This window comes from Denticeps clupeoides, chromosome 20 (assembly GCF_900700375.1).
Source record: "Denticeps clupeoides chromosome 20, fDenClu1.1, whole genome shotgun sequence".
NCBI classification, from domain to species: Eukaryota; Metazoa; Chordata; class Actinopteri; order Clupeiformes; family Denticipitidae; genus Denticeps; species Denticeps clupeoides.
The window spans coordinates 12033862-12059745 of NC_041726.1; the positions used below are offsets into that span (position 1 = coordinate 12033862).

General features: G+C 44.6%; 3 protein-coding genes across 3 annotated transcripts; 1 reads left to right on the forward strand and 2 right to left on the reverse strand.

Moving 5' to 3' along the window:
- Window positions 1–704: 704 nt before the first annotated feature.
- On the reverse strand, window positions 705–5621 carry LOC114770070 (zinc finger and BTB domain-containing protein 22-like). Its single transcript, XM_028963696.1, has 4 exons — window positions 5473–5621; window positions 4668–4859; window positions 3701–4582; window positions 705–2775 (listed from the first exon to the last, which is right to left on the reverse strand). The coding sequence occupies exons 2-4, from the start codon at window positions 4848–4850 to the stop codon at window positions 1858–1860; spliced, it is 1983 nt and encodes a 660-aa protein (XP_028819529.1). The 5' UTR covers window positions 4851–4859; window positions 5473–5621; the 3' UTR covers window positions 705–1857.
- Window positions 5622–6508: 887 nt separating this feature from the next.
- Window positions 6509–12535, reverse strand: LOC114770078 (carboxy-terminal kinesin 2-like). Its single transcript, XM_028963709.1, has 17 exons — window positions 12456–12535; window positions 12252–12303; window positions 12000–12080; window positions 11805–11901; window positions 11672–11725; window positions 11550–11582; window positions 11279–11477; window positions 11010–11175; window positions 10521–10688; window positions 10273–10392; window positions 9197–9481; window positions 8930–9094; window positions 7444–7582; window positions 7164–7303; window positions 7016–7089; window positions 6856–6931; window positions 6509–6713 (listed from the first exon to the last, which is right to left on the reverse strand). The coding sequence occupies exons 2-17, from the start codon at window positions 12261–12263 to the stop codon at window positions 6669–6671; spliced, it is 1854 nt and encodes a 617-aa protein (XP_028819542.1). The 5' UTR covers window positions 12264–12303; window positions 12456–12535; the 3' UTR covers window positions 6509–6668.
- Window positions 12536–13528: 993 nt separating this feature from the next.
- LOC114770080 (zinc finger protein 384-like) lies at window positions 13529–25768 on the forward strand. The gene is given in 12 exon segments (XM_028963710.1): window positions 13529–13694; window positions 15332–15399; window positions 15783–16050; window positions 16373–16495; window positions 19089–19255; window positions 19786–19862; window positions 19948–20172; window positions 22073–22240; window positions 22470–22548; window positions 22845–23003; window positions 24276–24385; window positions 24387–25768. Coding segments are annotated over 11 exon segments (1752 nt in total). The 5' UTR covers window positions 13529–13694; window positions 15332–15336; the 3' UTR covers window positions 24700–25768.
- The last annotated feature ends 116 nt before the right edge of the window (window positions 25769–25884 follow it).

A 25884-nucleotide genomic window follows, 5' to 3' on the forward strand; every position in this document is an offset into this window, starting at 1 on the left:
ATCTGTATTGGTTTATACAGATTTTGGTATCAGGAATGTTGATTAAAAACAGTGAAAAAGACCACAAGCATGAAGGACTTTACGAATGAACACGACCATATATTTCTAAATGTAGGAATATGCAATATTGTAAGATCGCATTGTCACCATATGAAACAGCAAGCTCAAGGTTGGAGGCAGCGATCTATCCAAATTAGCTGACATTGCTGTTCTTTAAAAAAAGAACATCTGTTTAATAGCCGTAGAGGTAATAAACATCGATTACCTGACATCACACATTCACAATCGGCCGCTGCAACCTGCTGTTTCCTTAAATGACCCCGAACAGCAACTCAGGATTGGTAAGGTATTCCTTGTTATAAAATGCAGCACTTGCTCAGAATCTTTTCTGATTATTGGAAAAGTCCATTCAGTGCTTGCCCAACGTTTAAATTATGGCCAAGTGAGCGTCCTGTGTGTGAATGGATTTGTGGCCCTCTGCTTCACAAAATGCACCACACGGATAACAAGGTCATATTTATTTCTTACTCTGATGTTACATTGACGACATTAGTGAGTAATACATCGATACATTATTTGCATTATTGGCAATCACTTGAACCCATATCAGATTTTTTTTTTCCTGAAAAATATGTAATTATATTTTACCACACCATTTCCTTACAACATGTACCATTAGGTTCTTTTTTTTTTTTTTTTTTTTTTTTTTTCCAAATGATTGAAGTAGTTTGTTGACTAACTGTTGCACAAATCAGTGCAGTCAAGTGAGGTTGTCTGAGATTCGGTAAAGACTCCATTTTGCACCTAAAATGAAATTACGTTGAACGTGAGGTATCAGATATTTATTGTTCAGCCTGTCTAATATGGAGTGATACTCTTTGGTATCACCACAACGTGAGCAATTTATACTCAATCAAGAGCATATATTACTGTTAAATACTCTAAACTACACTCAAAACTTAAATATATGATTATGCTTTTCTTTTTCTTTAAAAATTATATAAGAGCAACCAGATACCAGCATACAAAGCAAAAATCAGCCACCATATACCCTAAAAGAAAATAAAAACTGATTTCATGTTTTGGAGCTTAATAATGTAATCCCCCCAACAAAAATGGGTTCTGTTCTAGTGGCAGACACATTCGGTGCCTTCCAAACACTTCCTCTAAAGCAAAAGTGTCCTCAAACATATATATTTTTTTCCAAGTGGCAATTTCTTTTGTGGACCTTGTCTTTCCTTCACAGAAGGTAAACCCACTTTCAGCAGTGAAAACTTGTGTGAACTGTACATCCCATTCTGAATTCTGCAATCGTTCACATTTTTTTTACTGAAAGATAAATTTAATGTATCATGTAGGCCAGATTGCAATTACATTGCCAATTTTAATGTGATTTTTGGCACATACACCACCGTGGCGGCTACGGTGGAATCTCGTAGGGAGTCGCCCACCTTTGCCTTCGCGCCTGCTTAACCCCCCCAAATGCCAATAATATAGTTGTACATCGATATGCAAGTGTCACGAGACGATGGCACTAAAAAGGGAAAGTCGGCACATCTGTGAGGAACCGCAGCCCTCGGACAGTCAGTGAGGGTTATGGACCAATGAGAAGAAGGAATTCGCTATAGCAGCCTAATCTACACGGCACAGCAGCGAAGGCCACCGGCTCTGTATTCATATGCTGTACAAGTGGTGGGTAAAAGCAGCGGCTTCACGTTTTTTGGGGGCTCCCGGGGGCTCCGTTTTTTTGGTATTTTCGCTTGACGCTCACTACGGCCAGTCGGTAAAGTGTCTCCATGATATGAACTGTACGTCTGGTCCCTTGAGCTTTTTACCAGGTGAGGGTCCTGGCTCCGTCTAAGTGATGCTGCTCTCGCCTACGCTCACCTCACACACTTCGTCCTCGCACCCACCTCGATTGACACCCAGACCAAAAACCCCCGAGCCCACGTTCTGGGCGGGGCCGGCCACGGCGACGCCGCTCGCGCTGGAATGGTGTGGCGACAGAATGCCACTTTTCACTGGGACGCTGGCAGAGAGGCCGTTCCTGGGGCCAAAATTTCCTTGGCTGGCCTCGGCCTGGGGCTGGAGGTGGTGCGACGGGGACAGCACGGTCCCGTCGGAGCCGCCATCGCTGCCGCTGCCGGAGCCTCCGGCCCGCCTCTCGCAGTGAGAGCGGTGCCTCATGAAGCTGTCGCGCCACATGAACTTCTTCCCGCAGCCGTGGCAGTCGTACGGCTTCAGGCCCGTGTGCGTCTTCATGTGCTCCGTCAGGTGGTGCTTCATCTTGAACTTCTTGGCGCACACCGGGCAGTGGAAGGGCCTGAGGTCCAGGTGCATGTTGATGTGCCGATCCCGCATGCTCTTGTGGGTGAAGGTCTTCCCGCAGTGGCACATGAACACCTTGCCGGCACCCCCCACCCCGGCCGCGTCCAAGCCCTCCAGGCTCCCGCTCAGGCCCCCCGGGCCCGACAGGTGGACCGCTCCGTGTTCCAGGCTGGGCCCTTTCAGGGACGAGGCGGACATGCCGCCGGCGAGCCCCAGCGGGGACGAGGAGTCCAGGGCGGCCTGACTGTACAGCAGGATCTGGTTCCCCTGCATGTCCAGGGGGAAGAGTTGGGCCCTGGCTGCCGCGGGCTGAACCGGGCCCAGCAAGGCGGACACGGCCCTGCCGCCGCTCTGACCGGCGCTGTCCAGGGCGTGCTGCTGAGGTGCTTGGTCCATGAGGGCACTTTCAAACTTGAGGTAGTCTTCAGAAGACTGGCAGTAATCGACCTAGAAAGGATGGTGAATTTTTTATTAGTTTGTACGAAAAAAATCAGACGGCCCGGCTTAATAAATAAATCAAGTTATTTCTGTACTTTACTGGAGCTGCAGCCAAAAAAAATGGTTTAAAGTTTCAAATGATTTTTTTTTTAATGGTTTCAGAGTTTATTCTGTTGCCCTGAATACAGCCAATTACCATCTTGAAAGGGATACGCTTCCAAAACTGTAAGTCAAGGAAAACCAGGATTTTAAAAATTACATTTATAGTTATTACATCACAAGTGCGAAAAAAATACATTTTGGAAAGAAAGAAAATAAACGATTTCAATTGTTCTGAAGTGAAAATGTAATTTTCTATTCCAAATAAATCATTCCAATTAACTGTTCAAATATTTCTGATATTAATCTGATATGAAACCCCACTTATAACCATCGTGTCCCTGAGCAGGACACCTAACCCCTGAGTGTCTCCAGGAAGGGACTGTCCCTGTAACTACTGACTGTAAGTCGCTCTGGATAAGGGCGTCTGGGAAATACTGTAAATGTAAATGATAATTGCACCTTACAGATTTTGCGTCATCGCCTCATATTACAAAGGACTGTTAAGATATATAATCTTTCATAACATTACCTGTCCACAACGGTCTCATACTAAATAAATTACTGATATACTGCGTGGGTGGGTGGGAGTCCTTATTTTTGGTTCTTAATCGGTTATTAATTAGATGAGCGGCTTCACAACACTGGAATCAAATGGGAAACATTCAGTTTTCATCTGTGGACCAAAGTGGCTAATTTCCTATGTTTCTGGGTTATTATTCTCTTAACCAGCATTCAGGCCACAGACCTGTTCTGCAGGAACAAAGAACCATATTTAATCATTTTAATATGGAATGATTTTTGAAACACGCCTGAAATAAGATAAAAGACTGACCTGCGCCTCCATGTCCGCTTCAGATCGGCTGCTTAGGTCTTCTGAAAGGGTCCTGACGTTAGAAATGTTAAATGTCCGCTCCTTGTCCCGTTCTCGCTCCATCTCCACCTCCCTTTCTTCCTCTTCGTCGCCACCTTCCTCCCCTGACACCACGATCAGCTCGTCCTCTGGGCTGCGCTCGGTCTTCACCACCACCCACTGTTTCCTCGGCATGATGCTGGGCTGGCTGTAGGTCGGCCTCTTCTGCGGCGGCGAGGAGTCCCCGTCCTGATAGGACGAGACCCCGAAGCTGTCGCTGACCCCGACCTCCTGGTCCGACGCCGAACTCGTCTTCTTCCTCCTGCCGCTTCCTCGCTCGTGTTTCCTGTGATACAGGAGCTCCTCGTCCTCGTCCTCCTCGTCCTCTTCGATCAGGAAGGCCTCCTCTCCACCGGACGGCGTGCAGTAGTTTGGGGTGGAGTTCACGGCCCCCTCCCCGCCCGCCCCCGCGCCCACCGAGCCCCCGAAGCTGGCGTCTCGCGGGCTGAAATAGTTGGTGCTGCTGGGAGACTGGCTCTCGCTGACGGGGGGACGGCTGGGGGCCTGGGACGCCGCATGGGCGTCGCCGCCCGCCGCCGCGGCACCGGCGCCTCCGGGCGGATTGTCCTGGCCGGCCCGGGCGCCCTGAGCGGCGGCGGGTCCCGCCCTGCCCTCCTTCAGGAGCTCGGTGCACTTGTCCACGATGTGCCACATTTGCAGCACGCTGCCGACGGTGAGGTAGTTGACGATGTCGTCGCGGAGCATCCGCAGTTGTCCCGTATACGCGCAGCTGAGGACGCTTTCAAAGGCCAGCGGGTCCATTACCGCAGGGATGGACACGGTGGACATGTTCTTCAGGAGGACCTGGCATGTAAAAAATAAAAATAAAAAAACAATACCGAACTTTTATCTTGGACACACACACACACACACACACACACACACCGACCTGGTCGTGGAAGTAGGGGGACGACGCCGCCAGCACACAGCGGTGGGCCTTGAACACCTGGCCCTGCACGTGAATGGCGAGGTCGCACAGGCGACCCTCCTCCCGCTGCCGGTTCAGGCCGTCCAGCACCGACGCCTGGATGGCGGGGAAGCTGACCTGCACGACCGGGCCGCCCTGCTCCATTCCTGCACACTGCGGACACACAAGACTCTTCAACACGGACCAGCATCTTCCTCCAAACACGCCGTCAATACCACCGAACTGAATAACTAACATTAACAATTAATCATAAAAAAAAAAAACACTCAACAGGTCCAGACACACAGAGTTGAATTATTTAAAAAGGTTTTAAAGGAGTATTATCAGGCCACAGCTCCCTGTCTGCGGCCACCGTCATCACTTCAGCCCGACTTGCCCAACACGCCGCTCGGCGAAAACCGGACCGCCGGCCTTCTTTTTTAGTAAAACGACAAAATAGGGTTTTTATTTGACACAAAGGCTACACGTGATAAATATGGCCCCGGGCAGGAGGCGACCTGGCTGGTGAGCAAAGGTAAAGTGCGTCCCGTCACGTCGTCCCCGGGACGGACGAAGCGCCTGACGCCGCCTGTTCTAAAACGGAGGGGGAAAAGCGCGTTTTTCGGGTGGCCTCGTCCTGCGTGATATTCTCCACTCGTGGCGGTGTTTGTCGGGAGCAGCTAGCGGGCTAACAGCTGTTAGCCGCGTTAGCAGCCAGCGAGCCTTCACTCGGCCCCGCGTCGCGGGATCTTTTTTTCTTTTTATTTATAACCCGCATGCGGCTCACCGTGTAAAACCCCCCCGTTATCTGGACTCTAACGGCGGGTCGCGTCGTTCCGTGGAGCGCCGGCCTCGCCCATCGCTTCGGGAGTTCTGGTCCGCTCGCTTCCCCCGGTTCTGTCTCAGCACCAGCCGCGCCGCCGCCCGTCGCCTTTAACAGGCGACAGACGGAGCGGGTTCGCCGACAGAAATGACGGCGGGCTGCCAGGTACCGGCGAACGTTCGGAGAACGTTAAAGGAACGGGTTTTAAACCAACGGGGTCATGTAAGGCGAGAGTCTTTACACACTTTTTTCCCCCTGAAATATTTACTAAACGCGAACTTTACTGCAGACCACATGCATTATGAAATACATGGATGAAAGATCTAAACTTGTTCCTTCAAACGCGCCAGTACAAACCATGGCTCGGGGATTTATACACATTAAATATATGAGTCTAATTACAGATGAATCCATTTAGTTATTTAATCGATCCCGGTACTTATACACGTCACTGGAATAAAAGCCACGAAGCTGTTACTGCACGTTACATTTTACAAGGAAATTAATAATATTAATCAATTTATAATATATCGGATTTAATGAATTAAAAAATCTTCAACATGTTCACGGTTAAGAAACGTCTGAGATGTCAGATGCAATTAATATACCTTACAAAACTCATACTGACCACCAGGTGGCGCTATTCTATAAGGCGCATGTGGATGATTATCAAAAACAATATTCACGTCGATGATATTTGACGGCTGCTGCATTTTAACCAAACCTGCTTGTATTTTGTGCTAAATCGGTTCGTCCCACCCTGAATGTCCGTAGTTTGAATGTGGATTTTAAGCGCCCAAATAAAACCACAAAAGGCACAGTGGAAAGACAACAAATTTATTGTACATATTTTTACTATAGGACGTACCAGAGTTACTATAGAAAATGTGACAATTGCGACCACAGTATCTCTCCCTCTAAAAGAAATGATATTTAGAGAAAAGTAAAAGATTAAATATTTCAGATTTGAATAAATCAGTGTAAAAAAAAAAAAACCCGAGAAGAAACTGGAAAATATATGATTGCTCAAATGGAATTAAAACCTGCAGTACGAATGGCCTGGTAAAGAGATCTACTGGTTTTATTATAACAAACCAGTGTAAAAGCTTTTTTAAAAAATCAGTACATAATGCCCAGCCTTCAGGTACATAGACTTCAACTTATTTTCGATTCGCAGAAGCAGTCCCAATAACACAGTCGTTCACCTGCAACAAAACGTACAAGTAAGCAACCATGAAAAAACACAAATCATTAAAGTTGTGAAAAATCATAAAAAATGTATGCTTTTAAAAAAACATACATATTTTAAGTTATTATAATAATTGTATGGGACTATATAGCACTGACCTTACTAGCGAACCTCAGCGAGTTCAGGGACTCAGAAAAGCTCTCTGCTTCTGGAGCAATGTTAACAAACATAAGCCTAGAAAGAAAGAAATTCTGTTAATTCACATGTCTTATAGAGGGGGGGGGGGGAGAAAATTACTTAGAAAAGGGCATAACCTACGTTTTGCTGTTGCCGCCAAGACAGTTCTGTAGTAGGTAGGTCAGTTTGGAGTTGCGATATGGAATAAAGTTTTCCTGAAATAAATTAAGAAAAGGTCAGAAATGCAGCACTACAGACAAAGAACAGGGTTGCTTTTTGTTGAACTGACCTTGTTGGCCAGGGCAGAAATGACGATGCCCAGGTTGGTAAGGGAAGAATTGATGGCGGTCATTTCTTTGAAACGATCTCCCTGGGACTGGCTCTTCTGCACTCGCTCACTACCAGCCAGGTCCACCAGACACAGAGAGGCTGATTGGTCAAGGGGAGAGAAAAGATAATAAATCCATTATGACCAACCATAAGAGCTGAATTTAGACACTGCAATAAACACTGATTACTGCACATCAATTCTGCAAACTTACATATGTTACATGTTCTGTAAGACTTACATTTGCACTTTGTATCTCTGTCCAAGTTCTCGCCCTCAATATCAAGCTGGAAAACCGAGTGGGACCGAGATGAGTGGTCATTCATGTTGGTCCTGGCTGTAGAACGGTTTTGATTGGCCAACAGGATGAGGTTGCAGACCTGTAATAAAAGATTCCACTTTTAATATTTGCATTTTGTCTTATTTATTAAAAGGTCCCCTTTACACATGAAGATTAATTAACATTAATACGAGTTCCCCTAGACTGTCTATGGTCTTGCAGTGGCTAGAAATAGCGATAAGTTTAAATAGTGCTTTCATCATTCTGCTTCGCCGTTCAGAGAGCGGCAGCTCAGACTGTTGTTTCTCGTGCTTTTTCCACCCAGAGAATGTCCCACCCGTCACCGAAAAAAGGAACTCCACCAACCGTCATGGCATCCAAACATACAAAGCATTGCAGTTGGATGTAAAAATTAGCACAAATGTTTTTTTTTTTTTTCTTTTTAGTTCACGCAATGAAGAACCAGTGGTACATTCCCCACTCAGCTTTTATAGGCCTCTCTGCGCCTCATTGGCAGTGGTGGCCTAGTGATGCATTGGTGGCGGTTAAGGAAGCGGCCCCGTAATCAGAATGTTGCCGGTTCGAATACCGATCCGCCAAGGTGCCAGTGAGCAAAGTACAGTCTCCACACACTGCTCCCCGGGCGCCTGTTATGGCTGCCCACTGCTCACCGAGGGTGATGGTTAAAAGCAGAGGACACATTTTGATGTGTCACAGTGTGCTGTGCTGCAGTGTTTCACAATGACAATCACTTCACTTTTCACAATTCTGCACCACGGCTGAATTTCGGAAAGAGACTTCAGATACAGTATTAAGGGACCAATAAAACAGATACAAAAAGCAAAAAATAATCATAATAGGCACCCTTTAAAACAGACATAAAATACCCCAGTTTATTCAATTCATAACTACTGGTACAGTCAGGCAGACAGTAGCGCAATGTCCTGTACCAGCAGACTTCTACTGTAGATGAGTCTGGAGGAGTCCAGTGGTTCATCATCTGATGTCCTGACAGAAGATCAATAAATGTCTGTTTTTGGCATGCTTGTGGTTAAGTTAACTAGAGCACTTATCATACCGACAAGTACCATTAGCAGTAGCAGTGCCAGTACTAAATGTGGTAGTAGCCTAGTGGGTAACACACTCGCCTGTGAACCAGAAGACCCAGGTTCAATCCCCTCTTACAACCACTGTGTCCCTGAGCAAGACACTTAACCCCGAGTGCCTCCAGGGGGGGGGACTGTCCCTGTAACTACTGATTGTAAGTCTCTCTGGATAAGCGTCTGATAAATGCTGTAAATGTGTCAGTTTCCTGCCCAGTTCTACACTAAAAGAGAATTTCAGTTCTTCAAGTTCTTCAGTCAAAAACTCTTTTTAGTTTAGGACTTAATCCTTGAACAGGAAACAGACCCAAAATATTTGACCACAAAGAGGATTCCTCCCTCACCTCATCCTCTGAAACAACTTTCTGGTAGGTCAGATTGGAGACGGTGATCTCAGAGTTGGGATTCTTCCTGATTTCATGCTCCGGCCTCTTGCTGGGCTTGCCTTTGTACAGCAGGTCCCTCAGGGTCTCATTGTAGATCTCCACAAAGCTGGCAGTGAATGTATACTACAGAAACAGATATTAAAAACGCTCAGAAAACATTCTGAAGGTGGAATCTTGAAGAGCACTAACCCCATTATATGGGGAAAAAAAGCTGTAACTGTGTACCTCCCAGCCCTGCTCCTTGAGGATCTTTGCAGCTTTAAAAATCTGTTGTACAGCACGTGGGATGACCCCATGCATCTCATCCATTTCCCCGCCCTCCATGGTGAAGGTCTTCCCGCTGCCTGTCTGGCCGTAGGCGAAGCAGCACACGTTATATCCATCCAAAGCTGACTGGACCAGGAGGGAAATCTCCTCAAAGACGTCCTTCTGGCTAGAACATGGCCCAAAGACGCGGTCAAAGCTGAAGTTGTAGCTTTTGTGGGTATCACCAGAACGACCTGTGTGGGACTTTGGTGGAAAAGGACAATGAGACGCACTTACAGTGGCAAAAAAAAATACAGTACAGGCCAAAAGTTTGGACACACCTTCTCGTTCAATGTGTTATCTTTATTTTCATGACCATTTACGTTGGTAGATTCTCACTGAAGACATCAAAACTATGAATGAACACATGTGGAGTTATGTACTTAACAAAAAGTGGAGACCTGACCTCCACAGTCACCGGACCTGAACCCAATCCAGATGGTTTGGGGTGAGCTGGACCGCAGAGTGAAGGCAAAGGGGCCAACAAGTGCTAAACACCTCTGGGAACTCCTTGGAGAACCATTTCAGGTGACGACCTCTTGAAGCTCATCGAGAGAATGCCAAGAGTGTGCAAAGCAGTAATCAGAGCAAAGGGTGGCTAGTTTGAAGAAACTAGAACCCACAAGGGTAGGATTAGTTTTCAGTTATTTCACCTACATAACTCCACATGTGTTCATTCATAGTTTTGATGCCTTCAGTGAGAATCTACCAATGTAAATTGTCATGAAAATGAAGAAAACACAATGAATGAGAAGGTGTCCAAACTTTTGGCCTGTACTGTATTTCCTATCACTGTGACTAACATTTCAGTGGGAACCTTCTGTTTCATTTATGTTACTGAAGGTTCTAATTCCAAAATTTGATGCAAAACTAAGGAAATACTAATATGCTACTGTTCCAATTGAGTGCAAAGAAAGAGGCTGGACTGTGAATTAAAGCCACGCAATATAAAACACAAGGTCTGTTTTTAACGAAATGATCCAACTTATTCATACCTCCTCAGTCTTGGCCAGGATGAGAGCCTTGTCATCGTGGACCGGTAGTTGGATGTGTGGGATGTCAGACTGGTTACCAGTGAGGAGAGGACGAACCCTGCAGAAAACTCTGATGTTTCCCTGCAAACAATATGAACAACGGCAGACAAATTGCTTAAATATAAAGCAATCTTCGCTGAAACTGAGAAAATATAAAAAATAAAAAAATAAAATGGGATAAGAGTCTGGCTTCCTCTAGGAAACCTTACTTTCAGCTCCTGTATAATGTTGTGGAGCCTTCGTCTTTCCATCTCCCCGCAGTGGATGTCATTGCTCTGCTGAGCCACTGTTTCCTCAAGCCTTTTCACTGTCTCCTGGGTTTCATGCAGGTTCTCCTGACACCGATCCAGTGCAGAGGTCTGGATGGACAGTTGTGTCTGAAGACAACACAAATGATTAATATTAACTCAATAACGAATAAGATCTAAATGGGGCCTTTCGAACAACATACATACAACAACATTCATATTTTACAAATACGCCAATTATCAGGCACCCTTATCCTGAACAACTTACAGTCAGTAGTGACAGGGACATTCCCCCTGGAGACACTGGAGGGTTAAGTGTCTTACTCAGGGTCACAGCGGTAGTAAGTGGGGTTTGAGCGTCTTACCCGCTTGGCTACTACCACCCATACAAATGCAACATTATAACAATTCATTCATAGTTTGCAATAAGGCAGAGAGAGGGATCTGTACCTGCACACTACGAAGTTCCAGTTCTAAACTGTCCCTCAGTCCAAGCAGAACATTCCGCTCTTCTGTGACAGCGTTCAGGTCTTTCTCCAGAACACTTCTTTGCTGAGAAACCTGTTCAAGTTGTTCTCGCACAGTAGACAGCGCAGCCAACTCCTCTTCACACTTGCTACAACATATATATAAAAAAAACGAAAGCAGTTTGTAGAACGGATCACCACCACAGCGAATAGCTGAGAATAAGAGACATTGCAGGGTGGCCGGGTATTCACCTCAGCTCCTGTTTCAGCTGTCGGTTCTCTTTCTGCAGTTCAGTCTCGCGATGCTGCGCTTTGGCGACAGAATCCTTCAGGCCTGCATTTTCCTGGTTGACGGACTTCATACGGCTCTGGTAGGTCTGAACTTTGACCTCCATGTCACTCACTTTGCCTTTCAAGTCCCATCCAGGCCTCCGAGATGCCCCCATGCCCACTGGAATTAGTCACAGTTATGATTTCAAAGCCTGTTTCAAACTTTTACGCAGATGCACAAATATGGTCCTACCTTTGGCAACAGCTGCAATGGGTTTCTGGACACCTAAAAATGTTAAATACAATAATTTGCATCCAGCGTGGAACAACTAGTAAAAGCTGCTGAAATCAATCAAAAAACATTGAAAGACTTACCTTTAGCAGGGACCGCAGCCACAGTCGCTGCACTAGTGGCACGTCCATATGTACCTGTACATGACAGTAAAGTGGTTCAAATAAAGTGGTCTTCCTCATATTTCAACTTGATTAGTGGATGGGGAGCACTTACCCACTCGCTTTGCTGCCTCCGGCCTCTTTGTTATGCCGGCCACGGAGGCTGCTGGCTTCACTTTTTGGATCTCTGGCTCAACTTTACGTATTTTCTTCTGAAGACAGAGAGGGGGAAAAATAATCTAAAATCAATACATGTAAATACACAGATGTCATCTAAACCTTCTGGCAAGAAGCCCATGCACGGCCATACCTGTGCAGGAGGAGGTTCACTATCAGTGCTGCTGGTGAGTGCTCGTTTCATAGAAATGACAGGCAAACGTGAAGCGGTGTTCTGATGGGAATGGGAATATAATGATGATGATAACTTTAACAATGCTGTAAACACGATTTGCTGCAGGCGTGACAGAAATGCAATGCATTATTGGGAAAAAAAACGATGTTTGTGAACTTTTTTTTCATTATTATTTAATAAAATAGAAGAGCCGAGAGCAGAGCCACTCACCTCCTTATTCATTTCTCCTGAGGGTACTTTGACCAGTTTTACAGAAACAGACCTGGCAAAACGAGAAATTACCGATGTGGGAAGTTAGCTAATGTTGCTAACGTACCACCGAGCATTACAGCCTAGACGTCTAAGTAAAATAGTTAATTAAACCAGTTTGTACCCATTTTTAAACCTTTTTACTAGTAGATGCAATATACTCACCAACCATTAGGCTCCCGGCCACGTCTAAACAAAAAAGTAAAACCACCAACACAAGACGCCTCCCGTCTGTAGGTTTGAATTTCAAACTGAATATCTTTTACCGCTGAGAAATCTCATTGGACAGCAGATGGCCAATAGCAGAGTAGAATTGCCGACGGGGGTGTGGCTAATCCTGTCTTTTGTTTCGACCGGTGCGAGCGATGTTAATCCACCAGGGGTCAGTGTTGTGCAATGTCTGTATTAGTGGGTCCGTTTAAATCGTTTATTTTGGTCGGATATAGATTGAGCGTTTGACATTTTCTAATATATATAATATACAATTAACAAAAATCCGCATTCATTTGCAATAATATAATCATGTCCAAATACTATAAAAACGTATAGGCATGAGCAATAATAGATCAAAAAATGCACCATTGTCGTAATGATTTTAATTAATTACATTAAATTATTGCAATTATTCAAAAATAAGCTCACAAAATATTAATGTTGTTCTCTAGAAATAATACTGACACCCAAGAAAGGAAAAAAGAAACATGTTCAGACCACAACTCGGTACCATTGTGTCTCTGAGCAAGACAATCAGTGTCTCCAGGAGTACTGTCCCTGTAACTATTGATTGTAAATCGATCTGGATTAGAACGTCTAATAAATGCCATAAATGTACACAGATAGGAAAAATAAATAAAGGCACATTTCCTTCCAAGGACAATATTATAGATTTATAAGCAGGTCAATGTAATTCAGTTTAATGTAAACTAGAAAGTTCAGTGGAGACACGTGTTATTGTAGGACGACTTTGCACACCTGACCATCATTACAAAATACTGAAGCGCTCAAGAATGAAAAAGTTTAAAGCCCACTATAGGGAACTGATATTAGAAACGTCATAGGTTTAGGCTATGAGCCACTTATGTCCAACAGTGAGATATTACTATTATAATCTCTTATTAGGCTTCGTAAACATATACATTTTTAATGTTACGTTCTTTGACCTTACATGGCGGAAGTGAGTCGGCGCGCACGAAGCAGCGCCATTTTCTGTGCTTTGACCTCACTCGCCGGAAGTGTAGACTAACAGAGTCGGGCTGCCCCACAAGGGCTGAAAAAAAATTGAAAAAAAAAAATTGAGGGGAAAAAAATCGGCGAATCCGAGGGTTCGGGCGGATTTTGGACGAAGTTTCCGAACTGTCCCGGCCCGAGGGAGCCCCCGGGGTTGAGAGGGAATCACCGGCACCGGTAATTAACAGCACCGCAGCGGCGAAATTGTTCACGATTCCTGCCCGCCTGAGCGACTCACTCGAGCGCTTCTCCGCTGTCTCGCCAGCCGGAAGTCTGCATGAAGCCGCGTCTCGCACAGGGGCATCGGCGTCGACGGTTTTTTTCTCTCTCCCCTCTCTGTTCGTTTTTTTTTTTTTTTTTTTATCCGCGAGTGTTTTTTTTTTTTCCTTTTTTTATTTTCACAGCGAGACTAACGGGGAGAGGAGGGATGGAGGCGCGGGGGACGCGGTTGTTTTTCTGGCGGAAGTTTAAACGCGCCGCCGCCGGTTAACAAAAGGCGAATTTAATGGAGGCGAGTCGAGTCCGCTCGGCTCGGACAACATTGTGGACGAATTGTTTTCTCGCGTTCCTGTTCTGACCCGATGCCCGTGCGGCGTTATTAACCGCCGACCGCCATCACAAGCACGCACGCTTCGAATACTTTTATATTCTGACGTGCTTTTATTATCAGTACACGGCAATTATAGAACAAATAAATTATACGCTGCCTACAATGGCTCTCCGGCTTATATGCAGACTTCCGAGCCCGCTCCTAACCAGAGTAGAGCGTTTATTTGGTTAGCATTTAGCTTAGCTTAGCTAGTAATGTAAATGGGGGGGAGAAGAATTACGACTCGTGTGGGTTTTTTTTTTTTTTTATTTTATTCGCGGAGCGTGAAAGCAGCGCAGTTGTGCCGCAGGCTAGCCGAGCGCCTAGCTTTTGTGCGTTTTTTTCGGGGTATTAATAGCAGCCAGGCGGGCATGTAGGGAAGCGGAGGGGCGTAGCTGCGCGGCTCTTGCATGCGTGGTGATGCTTTTTTTTATTTTTTTCCTTTTTACTTCCAAGTTTCGGAGGGTCTCCGGAGTCTCCTCGCCAAGATTGATATATTATACGCGGGAGCAATAAAGTAAAGATTCACGCCGGTTTTATTTCCTCGAGTAATCGGTTGATAATTCAGAAATGACTGCGCTTCATATAGTGTGGGGTCGTCTGATTGCCTCACTGCACCAACAGGGTTTCATACGTTTCCACCACGAAATTAACAATTATATATCATTAATTAAATTATTAATGCAAAAAAAAATATATATTTTCAAATTAGAGTACTTAACCAGACCACTTTTCATGACTGACTTTTCCATCCCTAATAAAAATAGTAACTAGCAGCAAGTGCTGTGTATTAATTTCACACGAAATGTCTGCCCCCACTCATTTTGATTAAACAGATTTAATTTCTTCATTCATATAGTCTGTATTATCAAATATGTGCATATAAAAAAAAAAAAAAAACAATGCATGCCTGGGACATTTGCACGTGGGATCAATATATAATCTACATATATATATATAATATTACAGTCTCATATTTCCAATGCCATCACTCTCCACTTCTTTTCTAAAGTGACCAGACGAGCGGACAGACCTTGCAACATGTCAAAAAAAAAACAACAAAAAAACCCCTCAAAATTCCCAACCTGCGGAGTGACTATCTGTTGCTCTGAAAATGAAAGAACCAACTGGCCACATGTAAACGGGCGTCGTGGACAAGGTCTCGTTTTCGATGGTGGAGAAACGATGGCTGGGTGTTTACTAGAATGTTGCTTTTCAATTGCAGAAATAATGGAAGATTCCCATTTCAACTCATCATACTTTTGGTCTCCCGTTCCCACAGTGCAAGGACAGGTAGACAACTTATTATTGGACTCTCTTGTACTGTACATGGTTGTGTCTTTGAAAGAGGACACCATATTTAACAAAAGAAAAGAAAAAAAAAAAAAGAAACGAGATAAAAAGCAATATCAGGTCGGGGTGGCTGAACCTGAATGGCTGTGAGATTGATGTGCAAACCTGACGTTGACAGCTCCCCAAGAATAATCCCAACTGCTGCTCTCTCTTCCTTTCCCATCCCTCCTCCATCTCCATGTTCCCCACTGATCCTGGCCTCTCATCTCTACCTTTTCTTTTCCCGCCACCTCCTCTCTCCTGCTCCGCTTTTCCCGCATCCTGTTCTGCCGAAACGCTGACACTCCGCCATCACGCCTGCCCCCCTCCCCCTCCATCCTCAGATTGAGAACGCCATGTTTCTGAATAAGATGAAGGAGCAGCTGGGACCTGAGAAGGCCGCCTCGTTCCCTCACTCGTCCTCCCACTACCCCACGGCGGTGCTCACCGTGCCCAGTCCGGTCACCATGGAAGCGGGGGCTTCGGGGCGAGTGCCCAAACAGGAAGGCGGTGGCTCTCAAATGACCGCGGTGGGGGCGCACCTTCACCCGCCCCACACCTCCCAAAACATCACGGTGGTGCCTGTCCCTTCAACAGGCATCATGACTGCAGGTGGGTGTGGCTTCTTCTGTTACCTTCAACCTTCCCTTTTCCCAGTAAACCCAGTTTAATCTCCATTTCTCTTTCTGGTGATCTGTTTTCCCTTCTCTGTACTGATTGGGACCTGTGTGTAGGGATGGTACTCTAGGTCCACAGACCGCTCAGAGGCTCCGCCCATATTTACTCAGTTAGCAGTAACTGAATAACTGGATTGGGCCTTCAGCGTCTGTGAGTGGGAGTGCCGGTCTGCCTGAGTCACAGGGCCGCCGGTGGTGGGTTGTGGGGTGCTGATGTCTCCCTGCAGTCAGGTCACGTTTTTTCCTCTCTCCCTCAGCGGGGCTAGTGATTACCACACCCCAGGGCACGCTGGTCACACCTTCCGCCTCGTCCCAATCTTTTGTTTCCGGACCCCCTGCCACCACCATGATAGTGTCCACACTGCACCCCTCGAGCGCAGGTAAAATAGAATATACACCGATGAGCAAACAGACAAGCCCCTCCCCCATCTCCACACCCTGCACTGTACTGTACTGTACTGACCTGCTTCCCTCAGCTACTGCACTGCAAGCGTCCCGACGGCAGACACATCGTCACGCGTTTTTTTTTTTTTTTTTTTTTTTGTAGTGCGAAAGCATCTTGCAAATGCAACAAAATGAAATAACTTCCTGTTTTCTGTGTTTGCTCGGTTTCTTTGTTTATTTTTGCCGCATTGCTGAAAGGCTTTTGGGAAATAACACACGCTTCCCTACCAGACGTTTTCAACCCACTTCATTTGTGCGCATCAGCCTTACTAACAGCACCCAGCTCACACACGTTCACACGCACGCCTGCCGACGCCGTCGCGAACGCCTTGGCTGGCCACGCCCTCTGCGCCCTCTGGGAAGGAGGGAGGGCAGGAGGGCGAGCTCAGTGTGTTGAGTGTGTTCTCCTCTTTTCTCGGTTTCTGTTAGAGACCAGCCGGCCTTCCTCCCTCTACCTCCACAGCCAGTGTGAGTATTAGCCTTTCCCCTCTGAGCGCATACATCCCACCGCCCCGCACCCAAGCACAGCACCACAGCTCCACTCACTGCACACCTGCAACGGTCATTACGTACTTTCATCAACCGTACTACGCTCAAAATCTGCCACTTTTGCTTAAATGGTAAGACATACCCATGTTATGCCTAAAAAAATAAAAGTGTCTGTTCCATTTGTACTTGAGTGAATTTTGAGTGCCCGTTGATAGTTGTCATAACCAATGCTCATTTTTGTACAATGTGTGTTAAGTGTGTATCATTGGTTGAGCGTTTAATTTTTTTTTTTTTAAGTCATTATCCCAAATGTGTTCAGTATTGGAGACGAGGGACATTGTTCATTGTTTTCTCGGACCCTGTTAGCCTCGTGCACATCCATTTTCACATGTTCCTAAAATACCATGTTGCATCAAGAAAAACAATTTCAACAAGTTGTGGGGTTTTGAGTCCATGATGCTTCTTCACAGATCATTCACTCGCCCGAGGTACTATAAGTACAGTCATCGATAAGGCAGTCATCGCCTGCCAATCAAATTTTACCCTAGAGGGACTGTAATACGTTGGAGGAAATTACGGTGTGATGGAATAACACTTTCTGCAAGATTGGCTGTTTTATCAGGCAGTAATCTAAGCGAGCATTTTCCCCCCATGAGACGTACTTTTTTCACCCTATAAATAAACGTGGAACATCTGTAGCCTTTCACTACGGGGACTGTAGATCTGTGCAGAAGATTCCCCAGGGACTATTCACAGGTGCTGTAGAACCTGTGGACTCAAATTGACGTTCCGCTCCATAACCGCGAAACATTAAAACAGAAAAAGGAAGCCACGTGGTTCCCGTTTTGCCAAAAGATGTGATTATTTAGATATTTGTTGGCTGCTAGTTTTACATAAAAAAAACTGCTTGGTTTCAGGCTAATTTCCTTTAAATAATTTGATGTCTGTCGGTGCGAGTCCACGCTACCTGGACATGTAATCAGACTACTCTCCGTGTCCCAGTTTACATGCACATGGGAAGAATTGATTTATTGATTGATATTTGTGTGACTGTGCGATGACGGGTGTCGATTTGCTCATTAGTACTACGTCACAGACTAAAACGAGCGCTGCACATTTTGTACATACGGTTCACTTTACTTTAGTTCTTTAATTTTAAAAACAATCACTGAACTCCTGTATGCAAGAAGGTATGTCGGTAAGTAAAAAAAAAATTCTTATGAAAAAATATAGAATTTGAATGAGCAATACATTTACAGCATTTACCAGACACCCTTATCCAGAGCGACTTACAATCAGTAGTTACAGGGACAGTCCCCCCCCGGAGCAACTTAGGGTTAAGTGTCTTGCTCAGGGACACAATGGTAGTAAGTGGGGTTTGAAGTTCTGGTTCATGGGCTAGTGTGTTACCCACTAGGGTACTACTAGGCTACTATACAATGTATTTGCAGTGGCCCCATATGAAATGGTTGATGTGGTGAAAGTCTACGCTGCAGTCACCCTCGTACCCTGTATGAAGAATACGCTGCCGTCACCGTCGTGGTTGTGCTGTTGCTCATGTGAAATATTGTTTCCCACCCTCCCATGTTCATTTTCCTGTGAAATTGGCGGATTGAACTGATCTAAGAGGCTCTGAAATGAGGCTTCTGAAGCTCTGGCATTGTCTCTAGGAGAAGGAAAACTCACTTGAAAGCGTGTGCGGCTGCATAATTTATTTGACTTGATGCATTATTCAAGGGTGCTTTGTGAAAATTCTCTGTTTCAGAAAATGTGCGTTTTAATGTCATTATAAGGCATGATTATTTTTCTCCTTCTTCATTGTAATTCTCCTCGGCCTTAAAAGCCATAGAGAAGAAATGGAAGGAGGAGAGTAGTTTGTTTCTGAAAACTTCACTTCTTGTTATTGAGGTGATTAAACATTAGTTTTGTCTTCCCGTATTGTTTAATGCTGGTCGCTTTCCTCTGTTCTTCCCCTCCCCATTCCAAATCCCATCGGCCTTTGTTCCCCACATCCCCCGTTTTCCCTGTTTTCCTCACCAGACAAGAAAGAGGATGGCAGCGTACCCCCGGCTGTTGTCATGCCAACCCCGTCAAAACGTGGCAGGAAGAAGAAGTCCATGTTGCCTCCGACGGGTCTCGTGACGAGTCACGCTTTGCCCGCAGGAAGTGATGCGCTCATCTTGGCCCACTTGGCTGCGGGTGGACAGGTAAAAGTTGTTTGCGGGTCAACTGGAAAAATGGATTGGAATCTAGAATTGGGTTCTCTGAATATGCTGTAGGTTAGTGGTTCAGATATGGGTAGCATATCCCAAAATATAGTTCCACAAGTATGACTGCATTAAAATATTAAGTTTGATTTTATTAAAGCACCTTGCATGTATACAGGATGATGTGAACAACACCAAAAAAACAGGGAAGTTCGGGGAACCAGGAGCAGTCAGGGGGAGAAGAAGAGTTCTAGAGCTGAAGCACCTGCCTCCCAGGACAGAGTCTAGTGCGTAGGACAGTGTGGAAATTACTTTTGGACGACCTGAGAGAGCGACAAGGAGTATATTGAGCTGAGTAGGAAAAGGAGTGTTACGTTGAGTTTTGAAAATAAGAAAGCAGAATATTAAATTTAATGTTACTGTGCTGTATTTTATGTTTTGAATTATGTATGTTAATTAACTCTGTAATAACCATGAATTTCACTTTGTATTGTTCATTAAATGGAGACTTTTCTTTGTTATAACTATAGCACCACACTTCCGATCCATATGACCTCTCTAACGATGAAGACGATCACAGTAGCAAAGATGGGAATAAGTCCTACAGGTTTGTTTAGTAACACAATATAATACATTTTAAAATTTAGAATTTCCAATATCCAAACTTCATCTAAATTTTCCATTGGCACCAGATGCCGGATGTGTGCTGTGACCTTCTTCAGCAAGTCCGACATGCAGATCCATGCCAAATCCCACACAGAGGGCAAACCGCACAAGTGTCCCCACTGCTCCAAATCCTTCGCCAACTCCAGCTACCTGGCGCAGCACATCCGCATCCACACGGGGGCCAAGCCCTATACCTGCTCCTACTGCCAGAAAACGTTCAGGCAGCTCAGTCACTTACAGCAGCACACACGGTACAGCCGCTCACGCAGGGCATGGAGGGAGGGATGAGGGATGAGCCGGGTCTGATTATATTGATTAAATCTGCTTCAGGAACAGGTCCCCTGCTGCACATTTGTCTCAGCCTGAGCATAGAATGTACATCCACACAACTAACCTGAAAAGTGCATTATGGGCCAAATAAAAAGTAACAAATTTGAACAGTTTTAAGTTAAGTACTGTTTTTTATGCTGTGGTGTTTTTTAAAGGTCCCATGACATGTAATTTTGACTTTGTGAGATCATAGATTATTTAACATTAATATGAGTTCTATGGTCCTGCAGTGGCTAGAAATGGCGATAGGTGTAAAGTGTTTTGGTCGTTCTGCTTCGCCGTTCAGAGAACAACAGCTCAGACGGTCGGATCTGGAATTTGTCCCCTAATGTCGTCATAAGGGGAAAGGTCACCTCCCCTTTCTCATGCTTTGCCTGCCCAGAGCATTACCAACAGCCAACACATATTAGCTCCATATTTGCTCATGTTACCTTGGCCCACCTCGTCCCGCCTCTCTCCTCCTCGTTATCATTTAAAGCTACACACACGGAAATGGCGCGTCCTGGGGAAATCTCACTGTGTGACTGGATCAAAGGCTGTAATTCTACACCAAGGCAGAACTTCGGAAAGAGACTTCAGATACAGTATTAGAGGACCACTAAACTGATATAAAAACTTATAAAATCAGCATGTCGTGGGACCTTTAAGAAGTTTGTGTTAAGGTTGGAGATGGTCCTCGACCAGTCCTTGAGTGAATTTTTTTTCCCCAATGGTCCCAATGGCATTTATTTTTATTTTTTTTTGGCTGATTTGCATTTCCAATGCAAGTTGTGCCAACCAATCACATTTATTTTGTCTGTAAGTAAGTAAGAAAAGGTACTGGCAGCAAATTTGAACTTTGACTTTCATACGAACGGATATTGCTAAATTTTTTTAATGAATGATTCTTTATCAATGTACCAGATAATTTATTTATTTACTTGTGTTTATTTTTTGTAAATTATCATTTTTGGCTCTCTTTGTCTCTATCTCTCTTTACCCTCATCCCCTCCTTCCCCAAAACACATACATTTCTCACGTTTAAACGCATAAAAACTCATAAAAACGCATAAAAAAAAGTCAGAAGGCCGTCAGTGGAGAGTTACTGTAAATGATCAGGTTCTGAATTCGGTCTCGTTTCCTTCTCGTTGCCGTTTGTATTTTAAATTTCTTCTTAATTTGCCAAGCTGGCCATTTGTTTTCTTGACTTCTTTTTACTCTTCTCATTCACGTCTTACGAAGACTCGTTTCAGAGTAATGTCTTGTTTATTTCTCACTCACTCACTTTTTTCCTTTTTTAAATACTGTTTCACTTTGCTGTACTGTACACGCTTCATTTTGGCTGATTTGTTGTCTGATTTAACTCTTGTCTCGTCTTATTTATGTCTCCTTTTTGTCTCATTTCTGCTTTCTTTTACTCCTTTTCTAACCTGCTTCCCTAGAACAAATACCTCCTCCCACCTCTACATGCTCCAGACCACCTCCATCCTGTTCTTATTCCTGTATCTGCGCCGTAGGACTGTGTGATTTGGCGCGTAGAGACAATCACATTCGATCACATGATGCAACATGACAGAGAGAGAGGGAAAGGGGTAGGAAGAGAGAAAGAAAGAAAGAAAGAGAGAGAGAGAGAAGGACAAGGTTATTTGGACCTGGTGTCTGTTAATGTGCTGCGTTTCACAACTCAGACACAAAACTACACGTTCACCCTCCCCCCCCGAGATTCCTTTCTTTTCTTGTGGCTGATTCCGATCATTATTGATCTTATAAATATATCTCTCTCTCTTTTTGTTTTTTTTTTCTCTCTCTCTCTCTCTCCATCCCCCTTCCTCCCCTTGTTAGAAACCACACAGAGGGCAAACCGCACAAGTGTCCCCACTGCTCCAAATCCTTCGCCAACTCCAGCTACCTGGCGCAGCACATCCGCATCCACACGGGGGCCAAGCCCTACACCTGCTCCTACTGCCAGAAAACGTTCAGGCAGCTCAGTCACTTACAGCAGCACAACAGGTAACGGCAGGGACAGATAGCACCTCACCACATCTAACCACTGTGACGACCTTCCTCAGACCCTCCCACCTCTCCTCTCTTTCCTCACTGACACGCACCCCTCATTCTCTCCATCTTTCTCCCTTCTCGGTTTCTCATTTTTTCTTTACTCCTTAGTGAATTTGCTTCTAACTAGAGCAGGTGCAGGGGCTGCTGGGAGGTGGGCTCACAGGTTGTTCCCTCTGTGCAGGATCCACACCGGTGACCGGCCGTACAAGTGCGCCCACCCAGGCTGCGAGAAAGCATTTACCCAGCTCTCCAACCTGCAGGTAACCAAACACCAGTCCGTCTTTGAGGTTAAGTTGTTTAATTTGATCACAATGCATTTTATTCCTCAGCACAGCCACATACTAGAGAAGCTCCACCAGGAGTTTGAAATCTACTCATGTAGCTGATTTCCTTATACAGAGTCCCCATTTCAGACCCAGGTTCAAAAGTCTGTTCTATGGTGTTCCATTTTGGTACTGTTGACCTTCCATCCCTGTGATTGCGGTTCACCATTGCAAAATATTAAGCACATTTAACAAGATTTCATGTTAAATCCTTTTTTCCTTCTTCTTCATAGTCTCACCGCCGGCAGCACAACAAGGACAAGCCTTTCAAGTGTCACAACTGTAACCGTGGTTACACAGATTCAGCCAGTCTGGAGGTGCACATGTCCACTCACACGGTCAAACACGCCAAGCTGTACTCCTGCGGCCTGTGCAACCGCGCCTACACCTCGGTACGGCACTCCACCACAGACCATCAGCCCTGGGGTTAATAGTGGGACATTTAAAAACTAAAGATTTAACATTTTCTAAATGCTTATTGCTGGTCTCATATGCCGTTTTTAGAAAAAAAAAACATGCAATTTTCTGTGTATTGTCTGTACATTGTCTGGAAAGGTTGCGATTAACATTAATAACATTATGAAATCAAGTTACTTTTTAAAGTATTTATTGTAAATGCTTGCGCCAACCAGGTAACAGGCACACAGGCAGGTGTTTGCTGACAGGTTATGTCTGTGCACCTCTTTCAGTAACGCCAATTTTAATCCTCTTCAAGGACTCCCTCCCGTTTCCGTCTGTAAGTTGCCAGATTGGAGTAAAATGAAGACAGCCAGTAGTTCACTGAGTAGAAAACCCAAACGGCTGTGTTTTGTTGCTCTGCGTTTTGCAGTCGGACTGAAACACCTTTGTCTTGTTGTAGGTCCTGTACAACTGTAGTGTGCAGTCCCGTGTGCTCTCTTATGTGTTACTTGATATAACATATTCAAATCCCCACACTAGCTGCTAGTTGGGCCCATTGCAGCTGACTGCATCCTTGGGTTTTCTGATCTTGTCCTGCAATACATGACCTCATCAATAAATTCACCTTGTAAATAAAATAAAAAGGGGATGAAAAGTGAAATCAGGTGTCATGGAGCAGAGCTGGGAATGAAAACCTAGGAAGAGCCTGAACAAGTATTCAATTACAAGCCATATGATCATAATACTGTAGAATTAAAGATGCACCCTGTAAGCCCATGTAATGACTTTTTGCAGTAAAGTAGAATGTAATTGGAGATGTAATTGGACAGTTTGCTTGAAGTTTTTCATCTGGTGCTAAGTGTGGACCATGAAAGACGTCCTCAGGATTTACATGAATTGATTTTCCATTTTGGAATAAGGCTGTAACCTGACAAAATGTAAATAAATAAATAAAAAGTTGATAGCTGTGAATCATTTCCGGATGATTTACAGTTTAAAACGAGAGGAACATAATGTGACAACTGACACACAGCTACTTCTGGATTTAAACGTCACTAAAGATTTCATTTCATTCATGTTTAAGATATTTATGTAAATACTGAGGACATCTTTAAACTTGCACAGAAGGACCAAGCCTTGCACGTAGTTTGAAAATATTTCCCATGGCGTCTACATAACTATATATCAGACTTTGGAGGAGGTTTGAATTTTTTATTCGGCAGTATCATGGCAGTAATTTTTTTCTGGCTTTCTCCCTCGTTCAGGAGACGTACCTGATGAAACACATGCGGAAACACAACCCCGACCCTCTGACTGTGGCGGCGGCCGTCGCAGCCCAACAGGCCCAAGGTCACACCCCCAGTAGCGGCGGAGGGGGGTCGCGGCCGAGGCCGCGGTCGGGGCGGAGCTGCAGCCGCGGCGGCCGCTGCTGCTGCAGCTGCAGCTGCTGCGGCGGCCGCGGCGGCAGGAGCGGCGGCCCAGAACCAAAACCAACCCAACCCCAGTACCCCTGGCAGCTACCCGACCAGCGAGGGCGTGCCCTGTCCCTTCGACCTCCACCAGTACAAGACGGTGTCGGCCGGCGAGATCCAGTACAAGCCGGTCAGCGTGGCGGACCTGTCGGCCCATAAAGACCTCTGCCTCACCGTGTCCACCTCCGCCATCCAGGTGGAACACATGAACTCGTAGAGACAAAACCGAATGAAGGACTTTGAACAGGAGAAAAAAATTGAATGGGGGACAGAAAAAAAACAAAAAAAAAAAACTTTGCCTTGGAATGATTAAAAAAATAAATAAAGAGGACGAGCACCCAAATTTCGAAACGAAGAAGGAAAAGCGAGGAGACGGAAAGCGAAGGGTGCTTTCAGAATGCACTAAAGTAATTGGATGGGAAAGTTTAATGATGGCGGGACGGCAGCACTTAAAGAACATTGTTGTTATGTTTTCTGTTTCTCATTTCTCTCTCTGTGTCTTTTTTTTTTTTTTTTTTTAAGTCATTTATCTTGTATGTATGTTTTTATAACGTCAGTGCGAGAAGAGGGGAGCGGAGTTGTGAGTTTGTACAATGAAAGTATGATGTGGGAAACATCTGTTAATAATATGAATGAATGGTTTTTTATTGAAAGCAGGAAAAAAGGTTAATTTTATATTTCTTAGTTCCTCCCCGATAAGTGGCACTGGGGAGTTACGTTGAGGAGAAAAAACGTATGCTAACAGTGATTCAGTTGTCAGGTACTATTTAGTAGTTTTTTTTTTTTTTTTAACCTTTAATACCAATTATTATTATTATAATTAAATACTCCATTATTGTTATGCAAGTATCATCAGTTATCTTTATCAATTGGAATTTACTGTACTCTTGTACATACAGTTATTTTTTTTTTTTCTTCATTCAAAAGGGAAGGACTGTCTTTCTGTAAAACAGAACATTTAAAAATGAAAACATTAATAGTAATGTTAGTAATAACCAAAAATCATGGAATCATGTATTTCTGGCCCAGCCAGTCAGTAAATCCTTTATACACTGCCTGGTGTTCATTGAGCAAACTGCTGATTGGCTGGTTTCTTTGTGTGTAAACTTTGTGTATTTCATTGTGTCATTTTCACAATAACCCAGTTCTCAATATTCTTATTAATGTTATTACTGTTGCTCTATAACTATTATTAATGATTCCTCTGCTGAGTTTGTTGTATAGGCCGACAGACATCGTAAGAACCTGTTTCTCCTTATAAGGACAATAAAAAAAGAGCGAAATGAGGTTTTGTCTTTTCAAATGATTAAATCACAGATAAAATGTGTGCCTTTCTTAATTCTGTATGGGTGACACTTAAAAAGTAATCTGTCCTGTCAATATTTTTAAACCACTTGATTTT

What these genes read in the sequence shown, in the direction of transcription:
- LOC114770070 (XM_028963696.1), bottom strand. Translation starts at nt 4,850, where the DNA reads ATGGAGCAGGGCGGCCCGGTCGTGCAGGTCAGCTTCCCCGCCATCCAG. An exon ending in CCCCCTACTTCCACGACCAG is followed by an intron (nt 4,583 to 4,667) that starts GTCGGTGTGTGT and finishes TTTACATGCCAG; the next exon opens with GTCCTCCTGAAGAACATGTC. An exon ending in AAGCGGACATGGAGGCGCAG is followed by an intron (nt 2,776 to 3,700) that starts GTCAGTCTTTTA and finishes CATCCTTTCTAG; the next exon opens with GTCGATTACTGCCAGTCTTC.
- LOC114770078 (XM_028963709.1), bottom strand. An exon ending in CAGCTGAAACAGGAGCTGAG is followed by an intron (nt 11,176 to 11,278) that starts GTGAATACCCGG and finishes TATATGTTGTAG; the next exon opens with CAAGTGTGAAGAGGAGTTGG. An exon ending in CGCTGAGGTTCGCTAGTAAG is followed by an intron (nt 6,714 to 6,855) that starts GTCAGTGCTATA and finishes GTTTTGTTGCAG; the next exon opens with GTGAACGACTGTGTTATTGG.